Source organism: Oncorhynchus kisutch, linkage group LG3 (assembly GCF_002021735.2).
Source record: "Oncorhynchus kisutch isolate 150728-3 linkage group LG3, Okis_V2, whole genome shotgun sequence".
Taxonomy (NCBI): domain Eukaryota; kingdom Metazoa; phylum Chordata; class Actinopteri; order Salmoniformes; family Salmonidae; genus Oncorhynchus; species Oncorhynchus kisutch.
Genome location: NC_034176.2, coordinates 11,986,964 through 11,998,438, shown reverse-complemented (window position 1 = coordinate 11,998,438; position 11,475 = coordinate 11,986,964). Strand labels below are relative to the sequence as shown.

Here is an 11,475-nt window from a genome sequence, read left to right as displayed (position 1 = left end):
GACATCTTTATAGAGGAGATTATATCAAAAACTAATAAGGTATTCTTCTAGAACCTGTGTGTGTGTGTGTGTGTGTGTCTGCATCACCTTGGCCTTGCCCTGGTAGTTGAAGGTGAGGACATAGTCTCCGCGGCGGGTCTCACTCTGCCTCACCAGGAAGACTCCGTGGCCCTCCAGGCCCGAGTTCTGGACCAGGTGGGCCGCCTTGACCCGCGAGATGGGGCCATGGAACCAGGGGTACAAACACAGGAAGTGGTCAGTCTTATGGTACACCTGCTCCGAGAGGGGAAAGGTCGCAGAGCCTAGTGGGGGGGGGGGGGGGGGGGGCACGACAAGCAAGGCGTAAGAATAGAATGTAATAACATTGTCATTTAGCAAACATTTTGATCCACAATTAGCTCATTACCGCTATGTTAATTTACATACATGCAGCCCATGCAGGAATCACACCCACAACTCCTCAAACTGGTACACGCACCATGCTCTGTTTCTACAACGGCAGACAATCGTAACTACTACTGCATCATTTTAAACTTCAAGTTACAATAGAATCCTGAGATATTCACACACTTCCTTGTTGTGAAACGACACGCATGGGAAAGAAGGTCCGCCCCTTCCTGTCCCTGACACCCACCCTGACTCCCTGACTCGGAGCTCCCTCTCCGGTTGGCCGTCGCAGCATTATCCGTAGGGTAGGTTAGGCGTTCCAAATCCCCGCTCCCAGACCTGTGGACAAACAATGCCTTTAGTTAGCAGCAGTCAATCCACAGTAGGATGAAACGTTAGCCTCCTGGGAATGACACTGCCATCGACTGACTTCATTAGTCAACTCCAGCCTCTGTGCGACTGCTCTTTTAACAATTAGGCATTATTCACAAGGAAGTCAAATAAAACCAATCAAAAATGATTTAGATCACACTAGTATAATATTACAATAATACACAAATGTATTATTATTTAAATCGTGTGAACCACAGAGGGGAGCTTTGGAGGGGTGTTCACACTAGAGGAGAAAGTAAGAGAACGAAAGGAAGAGGGAGGGCTGGGGGCCATGGAGTCTACAGGAAGCAGCAGGATGGCACACAAAAGCGTCGGGGCTCGGTCAGGAAGCGTCTTGTTAAGTCTTGAGAACGCCACGTTATTGTACATGAATCCCGCACCCCAAGCAACACCACACACACGTACACTTTGGTAGCCAGGTTGAGAAGGAAGACAGATCAAATCCTGCTTAAAATGCTGACTACAGTTCCGAGAACTCTGAATAACAGGAAGACGAGCCTTCTCCTCTCTCTGTGAGTGTGAGAGACAGACAGACAGGAGTTTTTACTTCTCATACATATTCAGTCCAGTTTATTAGGTACACCACCCGTTCACAAAAATGCAAGTAGACCGGCATCCAGTTACTGTTCCATTCAACGTTAGAATGTACAAAACAAGTCTCCTCAGTGACTTCGACCGTGGTAGGCGCGTCGGTTCTAGTATCTCAAACTACCAGCCTCCTGGGATTTTCACGCACGACAGTGTCTAGGGTTCACTGAGAATGGTGCGACAAACAAAAGGCATCCAGTCAGCAGCAGTACTGTGGGTGAAAACAGCTCGTTGAGAGGTTGAAGGAGAAATGGCAAGAATCGTGCAAGTTAACAGGCAGGCCGGGCCACAAACAGACAAATAACAGCGCAGTACAGTGGTGTGCAGAACTGCATCTCAGAATGCACAGACGACCAAACCAGGTTCCACTCCTATCTGAACAAAACAAGCAGCCGCTGCGCCAATGGGGATGCGATCACCAACACTGGACAATTGAGGAGTGGAAAAACATCGCCTGGTCCGATGAATCCCGGATCCTGTTACGTCATGCTGATGGCAGAGTCAGGATTTGGCATATGCACGATGAGTCCATTGCCCCATCCTGCCTGGTGTATATATACACACACACACACAGAGAGAACAAACATATTTTCCTTTTTAACAATTTAAAAAGGAAAATCTGTCAAACGGTAGCTTTGTTTTCAAATTGCCATTGATAAAATTCAATTGTGTTTGTTGTCAGTAGCTTATGCCTTCCCATACCATAACCCCACCATAGGGAATTTTGTTCACAACGTTGACATTAGTAAACCGCTCGCCCAAATGACACTATACACGCTGTCTGCCACCTGCCCGGTACATTTGAAACCGGGATTCATCTGTGAAGAGCACACTTCTCCAGCGTGTCAGTGGCCATCGAAGTTGAGCATTTGCCCACTTAAGTCAGTTACGACGCCTATCTGCAGTCAGGTCAAGACCCTGGTGAGGACAATGAGCATGCAGATGATCTTCCCTGAGATGGGTTTTGACAGTTTTTGCAGAGATTCTTCAGTTGTGCAAACCCACAGTCCGGGTGGCTGGTCTCAGACAATCCAGCAGATGAAGCAGCCGGATGTGGTGGTCGTGGGCTGGTGTGGTTACACGTGGTCTGCGGTTGTGAGGCTTGTTGGACGTACTGCCAAATTCTCAAAAAAAATGTTGGAGAAGGCTTATTGTAGAGAAAAAAAAACATTAAATTCTCTGCCAACAGCTCTGATTGACATTCCTGCAGTCAAAACTTGAGACATCTGTTGTGACAAAACTGCACATTTTAGAGTGGCCTTTTATTGTCCCCAGCACAAGGTGCACCTGTGTAATGGTCATGCTGTTTAATCAACTTCTTGATATGCCACACCTTTCAGGTGGATGGATTATCTTCAAAAAGGAGAAATGCTCACTAACAGGGATGGAAAGAAATAAACCTTTCTGGGATCTTTTATTTCAGCTTATGAAACATGGGACATGTTGTGTTTATATTTTTGCTCAGTGTAGCCTATAGAAAGTCTACAACCCATTGAACTTTTTTCACATTTTGTTACAAAGTAGGATTGAAAATAAATGTTTTGCAAATAAAAATGAAATAAAATAGTCGTTGCATAAGTATTCAACCCCTTTGTTTAGGCCGGGTTTAGACTTTATGATACTTTATACAGTGCATTTGGAAAGTATTCAGACAACATGACATTTTGTTACATTACAGCCTTATTCTAAAATGGATGAAGTAACACCGTTTCCTCATCAATCTACACACAATACACCATAATATTTATTTTAATACTTTGCAAATGTATTAAAAACAAATATTTACATAAAGTATTCAGACCCGTTGAAATTGAGCTCAGGTGCATCCTGTTACCAGTCATCATCCTTGAGATGTTTCTACAACTTGATTGGAGTCCACCTGTGGTAAATTCAATTGATTGGACATGATTTGGAAAGGCACACACCTGTCTATACAAGGTCCCACAGTTGACTGCATTTCAGAGCAAAAACCAAGCCATGGTTTTTCCGTAGAGCTCAGACAGGATTGTGTCAAGGCACAGATCTGGGGAAGGGTACCAAAACATTTCTGCAGCATCGAAAGTCCCCAAGAACACAGTGGCCTCCATCATTCTTAAATGGAAGAAGTTTGGAACCACCAAGACTCTTCCTAGAGCTGACCACTAGGCCAAACTGAGTAATCGGGGGAGAAGGGCCATGGTCAGGAAGGTGACCAAGAACTCTGACAGAGCTCCAGAGTAACTCTCTGGAGATGGGAGAACCTTCCAGAAGGACAACCATCTTTGCAGCACTCCACTAATCAGGCCTTTATGGTAGAGTGGCCAGATGGAAGCCACTCCTCAGTAAAAGGCACTTGACAGCCTGCTTGGAGTTTGCCAAAAGGAACTTAAAGACTCTCAGACCAGGAGAAACAAGATTCTCTGGTCTGATGAAACCAAGATTGAACGTCCAGGGAAACCTGGCACCATCCCTACGGTGAAGCATGGTTGTGTCAGCATCATGCTGTGGGGATGTTTTTCAGCGGCAGGGACTGCGAGACTAGTCAGGATCGAGGCAAAGTTGAAAAGAGCAGATCCTTGATCCTTGATGAAAACCTGCTCCAGAGCACTCAGTACCTCAGACTGGGGCAAAGGTTCACCTTCCAACAGGACAACGACCCTAAGCACACAGCCAAAACAACACAGGAGAGGCTTCGGGACAAGTCTCTGAATGTCCTTGAGTGGCCCAGCCAGAGCACCGACTTATACATCTCTGGAGAGACCTGAAAATAGCTGTTCAGCAACGCTCCCCATCCAACACGACAGAGCCAAGCTTGTAGCGTCATACCCAAGCTGTAATCGCTGCCAAAGGTGCTTCAACAAAGTACTGAGTAAAGGGTCTGAAAACTAAAAGTATTTTTTTATATTAATTAGCAAACATTTCTTAAAAAAACAACTTTGTGCTTTGTCATTGTGGGGTATTGTTTGTAGATTGTTGAGGGGGAAAAACTCAAGGGGTCTGAATACTTTCCGAAGGCACTGCATCTCAAACACACATGAAAAATAGCTGCACACATGCGCAAACTAATGAATATGCACAATCATATAATCTTGTATGCTGCTAGATTTGGAACAGCATGATAACTGACATGCTGAAAGCGTGGCCAAGCCATGGGTCTCCAATAGCTCATCATTCCCTGCACACTTCAGCCATATAATACGGGATATCCATTTTGAAGACAAATGTGGAATCCTAATAGCAGTATACTAACTACTAGATGTCAGTACTGCAGGAGAGAAATGCATGGGACTAGAGTGAGTGAGTGAGTGAGTGAGTGAGTGAGTGAGTGAGTGAGTGAGTGAGAGAGAGAGAGAGAGCTGAAACCGTGTTGGCCTCAGAACGGGAAGTGAGATGGAGAATCCAGACATCTGCAGAAAGGTCCTGAAAATTCCCCCACTGAGACACACGCTTCCGCTTTCACAGGGCTGCACCTGACGCAGGCACGCACACACACAACAACAAAAAGCTAGATGAAGAAAAAGGCTGACAGTAGACGGGGAGAAGAGTAACAAGATAGTGTTAACATTTAGGTTAGATGTGGCACGTCTCTCACCTGTTGTTTATCCATTCTTTAATTTCTGTTGTCCAGGAGCTGACCTGTTGGTCATTGTCGGTCTCAAATATGAGACTACCTGGATAGTGATTAACCTGGGGATGAGACAAGACTGCTGGTTAAGGAAATGTACACACACAGACACACAGAAAGTAGTGATATGCACATGACACACACACCAAACACGCACGCACACAAAAAGACGTGACACGCACGCACACACAAAGACGTGACACGCACAAAGACGTGACACGCACAAAGACGTGACACGCACACACACGCACACAAAGACGTGACACGCACAGACGTGACACGCACGCACACACAAAGACGTGACACGCACGCACACACAAAGACGTGACACGCACGCACACACAAAGACGTGACACGCACGCACACACAAAGACGTGACACGCACGCACACACAAAGACGTGACACGCACGCACACACAAAGACGTGACACGCACGCACACACAAAGACGTGACACGCACACACACACACACAAAGACGTGACACGCACGCACAAAGACGTGACACGCACACACACAAATACGTGACACGCACACACAGAGACGTGACACGCACACACAAAGACGTGACACGCACACACAAAGACGTGACACGCACACACACAAAGACGTGACGCGCACAAAGACGTGACACGCACGCACACACAAAGACGTGACACGCACGCACACACAAAGACGTGACACGCACGCACACACAAAGACGTGACACGCACACACACAAAGACGTGACACGCACACACACACAAAGACGTGACACGCACACACACACAAAGACGTGACACGCACACACACACAAAGACGTGACGCGCACACACACACAAAGACATGACGCGCACAAAGACGTGACACGCACGCACACACAAAGACGTGACACGCACGCACACAAAGACGTGACACACACGCACGCACACGCACAGACACACAAAGACGTGACACGCACGCACACGCACACAAAGACGTGACACGCACGCACAGACACACAGACGTGACACGCACGCAGACACGCAAAGACGTGACACGCACGCACAGACACACAAAGACGTGACACGCACAGACACACAAAGACGTGACACGCACAGACACAAAGACGTGACACACACAGACACACAAAGACGTGACACACACAGACACACAAAGACGTGACACGCACAGACACACAAAGACGTGACACGCACAGACACACAAAGACGTGACACGCACAGACACACAAAGACGTGACACGCACAGACACACAAAGACGTGACACGCACAGACACACAAAGACGTGACACGCACAGACACACAAAGACGTGACACGCACACACAAAGACGTGACACGCACAAGAACTGGAACAGGAAGAAACTAAGGAAAGTTTGGCAGAGGGTGTGCGTGTCAAATCAAATCTTATTCTATTGGTCACATACATATTTAGCAAATGTTATTGCGGGTGTAGCGAAATGCTTGTGTTCCTAGCTCCAGCAGTGCAGTTGTATCTAACAACAATACACACCAATCTAAAAGTAAAATAATGGAATTGAGAAATATATAAATATTAGATTGCTCAATGTCGGAGTGGTATTGACTAAAATACAGTAGAATATAATACAGAAAATACATATGAGATGAGTAAAGCGGTATGTAAACATTATTAAAGTGGCCAGTGATTCCAAATCTATGTATATAGGGCAGCAGCCTCTAAGGTGCAGGGTTGCGTAACTGGGTGGAAGCCGGCTAGTGAAAGCTATTTAACAGTCTGATGGCCTTGAGATAGAGGCTGTTTTTCAGTCTCTCAGTCCCAGCTTTGATGGATGATAGCGGGGTGAACAGGCAGTGGCTTGGGTGGTTGGTGTTCTTGATGATCTTTTTTGCCTTCCTGTGACATCAGGTGCTGTAGGTGTCCTGGAGGGCAGGTAGTTTGCCACCGGTGATGTGTTGGGCAGACCGCACCATCCTCTGGAGAGCCCTGTGGTTGCAGGCGGTGATACAGTCTGACAGGATGCTCTCAATTGTGCATCTGTAAAAGTTTGTGTGAGGGTTTTAGGGGCCAAGCCAAATTTCTTCAGCCTCCTGAGGTTGAAGAGGCGCTGTTGCGCATTCTTCACCACACTGTCTGTGTGGGTGGACCATTTCAGATCGTCAGTGATGTGTACGCTGAGGAACTTGAAGCGTTTCACCTTCTACACTGCAGTCCCGTCGATGTGGATAGGGGCGTGCTCCCTCTGCTGTTTCCTGAAGTCCACGATCAGCTCCATTGTTTTGTTGATGTTGAGTGAGAGGTTATTTTCCTGGCACCACTCTCCAAGGGCCTTCACCTCCTCCCTGTAGGTTGTCTTGTCATTGTTGATCATCAGGCCTACTACTGTTGTGTTGTCTATAAACTTGACAATTGAGTAGGAGGCGAACAGGGAGTAAAGGAGGGGGCTGAGCACGCACCCTTGTGTGGCTCCTGTTTTGAGGATCAGCGAAGTCATCGTGTTGTTTCCTACCTTCACCACCTGGGGGTGGCCCGTCAGGAAGTCCAGGACCCAGTTGCACAGGGCAGGGTTCAGATCCAGGGCCCCGAGGTTAATGATGAGCTTAGCGGGTACTATGGTGTTGAATGCTGCGCTCTAGTCAATGAACAGCATTCTTACATAGGTATTCCTCTTGTCCAGATGGGATAGAGCAGTGTGCAGTGCAACAGCATCGTCTGTGGATCTATTGGGGCCGTAAGCAAATTTGAGTGGGTCTAGGATCAGGTAAGGTAGAGGTGATACGATCCTTAACTAGCCTCTCAAAGAACTTCATGATGTCAATAGTGAGAGCTACAAGGCGATAGTCATTTAGTTCAGTTACCTTTGCTTTCTTGGGTACAGGAACAATGGTGGACATCTTGAAGCAAGTCGGGATAGCAGACTGGGATAGGGAGATATTGAATATGTCCGTAAGCACTCCAGCCAGCTGGTCTGAGGGTGCGGCGAGGAATGCCGTCTGGGCCGGCAGCTTTGCGAGGGTTAGCACGCTTAAAATGTCCTACTCACGGCCATAGAGAACGAGAGCCCACAGTCCTTGGTAGCAGACAGCGTCGGTGGCACTGTGTTATCCTCAAAGCAGGAGGTGTTTAGCTTGTCCGGAAGCAAGACGTCAGTGTCCGCGACGTGGCTGGTTTTCCCTTTGTAGTCGGTGATTGTCTGTAGACCCTACCATATACGTCTCGTGTCTGAGCCGTTGAATTGCAACTCCACCATGTCTCTGTACTGATGTTTTGCCTGTTTGATTGCCTTACGGTGGGAATAACTACACTGTTTGAATTCGTCCAGATTCCCAGTCACCTTGCCACGGTTAAATGAGGTGGTTCACACTTTCAGTTTTGTGCGAATTCTGCCATCTATCCACGGTTTCTGATTTGGGTAGGTTTTATTAGACAGTGAGTACAACATCCTCTATAGAGTTCCTGATGAACTCAGTCACCGTATCCGTGTATTTATGTTATTCTCAGAGGCTACCCGAAACATATCCCAGGCCGCATGATCAAAACAATCTTGGAGCATGGATTCCGATTGGTCAGACCAGCGTTGAATAGACCTTAGCACAGGTACTTCCTGTTAAGAGTTTCTGCTTATGGGAAGGGAGGAGCAAAATGGAATCGTGCTTAGACTTTCCGAAGGGAGGGCCTTGTAGGCATTTTGAAAAGTTGAGTAGCAGTGGTCCAATGTTTCTCCAGAGTGAGTACTACAGTCAATGGGTTGGTCGAACTTTGGTAGCGGTTTCCTCAAAAGCAACAATAAATGCCGCCTCAGGATATGTGGTTACGAGTTTGTATAAAGTCCACTGTAATTCTTTGAGGGCTGTCGTGGTATCGGCTTGAGGGGGAATATACACGGCTGTGACTATAACTGAAGAGAATTATCTTGTGAGGTAATACGGTCGGCATTTGATTGTGAGGTATTCTAGGTCGGGTGAACAAAAGGACTTGTGATTATCATAACATACAGAAACATCATGAGTAGTTAATCATGAAACCTACCCCCCCGCCTTTCTCTCTTCGGAGAGTTCTTTATTCCTGTCTGTGCGATGTACTGAGAACCCAGCAGGCTGTATGGACGGGGACAGTATATCATCCCTAGAGAGCCATGTTTCTGTGAAACAGAGTATGTTACAATCACTGATGTCTCTCTGGAAGGAGATCCTCGCCCTGAGCTTGGCTACTTTATTATCCAGAGACTATATACTCTGAAGCGGTGGATGGTGTGCACGCCTCCTGAGTCGGACTAGAAGTCCACTCTGAATACCTCTTCTCCGTCAGTGGTGTTTTGGAGCAGCCTCTGGAATAAATTCAATTTCCCTGGGGGGTACGAAACAAAGGATCCAATTTGGTAATATATTCCTAGTAGTAACGCTGGTGAGTTACCGCCGCTCTTATTTCTGGCTGTATGGAATAACACACCCAAAAAATATTCAGGCCTGATAATGAAAGAAAAATACTGAAAAGTTGCTTAGGAGCTAGAAGCCATATTTGTTGGCGCCATATTACTACGTGTGTGTGCGCGCGTGTGTGTGTATGTGTGTGTGTGTGTTCATGTGGAAGCTCAATGCTCACTATAAATCGACAGGAGTGCTTTTGGACAGAGAACAGACTGGCTCGGCTGTATGGTTGTGTGTGTGAATAGGCGATGTTGAGAAAAGGACAAGAAATGAGGCATGAAGCTAGATCACCAACCATAGGGAGAGTGTCTCTCCTCTTCCTCACCTTTAGAACAAACGTGTTTGTATTGTCCGGCATCTCCAGACAGTTGCAGCGGCGGATCTCCAGGATGTCTGAGCAACGTGCTGTCAGTTTAGGACTGGAGCCCTGGAGGACACACAGAGAGGCAGAGAGAGACAGGGTCCGAGATCAAGCAGACATTGTTACAGCACGTCGTGTCCTAGACGCCTCAAACACCACTCTGTTCCAGTAACACACCACCTCAAACACCACTCTGTTCCGGTAACACACCACCTCAAACACCACTCTGTTCCAGTAACACACTACCTCAAACACCACTCTGTTCCAGTAACACACCACCTCAAACACAGCTCTGTTCCGGTAACACACCACCTCAAAACACCACTCTGTTCCAGTAACACACCACCTCAAAACACCACTCTGTTCCAGTAACTCACCACATCCGCTTCAACGCAACTCCCTTCAAAAAAACCACGTCATACTAGTGTGTTTGTGGCACATTAAGAGACGTTTCAAGATACAGTTAGCTTCTGCTTTACTTGAACATTTGACTGAGTGTTTGTGGTGAGGAGCGTTAGTTTGTGTTTTTTTTGTTTAGGGAGTAGACATATCAGGATGCATTCATTTGATCTATTGCTGTTTTGATGTCATTTTCCTTTCGCTCTACAGCACTCTCCAACAAGACCTCCAAAACTAGATGGAGAGGGGATCCAGATGGTGGAGGAACTAGTGGGAAACGCAAAACCACTGGGACATGCAGGCTGTGTGTGTGTCTGTGTGTCGGTCTTTCTCAGTGTCAGAGTGTCTAAAGTACGTGTTCCGGTGTGTACAAGTCTTTGCTGTTGAAAATCCAACTTGGCTCTTCCCCTGGAGTATCCCTCAGTGGAACTCTCTGGGCTGGGCGCCAGGACTCCTTCCCTCCAGGCCAGGCCCAGTTCAGAATGGAGAGACCCAGAGAGGAAGGCTGCTCCTCCGGGAACACACTCACAGTCTCCAGCCCAGCTCAGAGGGAGGAGGGGAGGCCAGTCATCAACAGCCCCATGGGATGACAGGGCAAAGGTCACCTTTGAAAATTAATCTCCTCACTGTTCTTTCAGGAGAAAATGGGCAGAAGGAAAGTGCTCGTCGTATGCTGATGATAGCTCTGCTGTTGTGTGTCATGTGTGAGCTGTTCCACATGCTGGCTGACGGAAAGGAAATGAGCGAGACAGTATAAGATGGGGGAGAAAGGACAGCGGGGGACAAAGGAGAGCAGGGGACAAAGGAGAGCGGGGGACAAAGGAGAGCGGGGGAGAGAAAACGGGTGGATTCCAGAGGGCTGAGGCGGATGAGTGTGACCCTGTGACAGTGTGTGAGCCGATGAAATGTCTATGGGTGCGTCCTAAATTACACCCTATTACCTATTTAGTGCACTACTTTTGACCAGAGGCCTATGGGCCCTGCTGAAAAGGAGTGCACTACTTAGGGAATAGGGTGCCATTAGGAACACATCCCATGCTTATCCCAGACAGGTTGGGCACATCAAAAGGAGATTCCTTTCCCCCTCGTTTCCTGTCCTCATGAGTCTTAAGTATGAATGAATCACATGGAGCCATTGTTCATCCCAACAGCTTTAAGGAGAAATTATAAGTATTTGACTCCGTAGCTAGATTTCCATCCAATTGGTGACAGATTTTCATGCAAATATCCTAAACTCTGCAAAAAGAAAATGTTCATTTTCCCATCGGTGGTGTTTTCACCAAACTGACTTGTTGCAGATTTTTTTTTTTTATGTAAAAAGAGAGTTTTAGATTTTCATGTAGCGAATAAAAATGTGTTTC

At 47.0% G+C, this 11,475-nt stretch overlaps 1 protein-coding gene across 2 annotated transcripts in view; it reads right to left on the bottom strand.

The window, feature by feature from the left end:
• sh2b3 (SH2B adaptor protein 3) overlaps positions 1-11,475 on the bottom strand; it is a 65,164-nt gene that overhangs the window by 14,760 nt on the left and 38,929 nt on the right. For both annotated transcript variants that reach the window (XM_031817387.1, XM_031817396.1), the window contains exons 3-6: positions 9,680-9,781; positions 4,940-5,034; positions 635-726; positions 88-302 (exon numbers count right to left, since the gene is read on the bottom strand). In XM_031817387.1, coding sequence (XP_031673247.1) covers positions 88-302; positions 635-726; positions 4,940-5,034; positions 9,680-9,781 — 504 coding nt within the window. The remainder of the gene's footprint in view (positions 1-87; positions 303-634; positions 727-4,939; positions 5,035-9,679; positions 9,782-11,475) is intronic.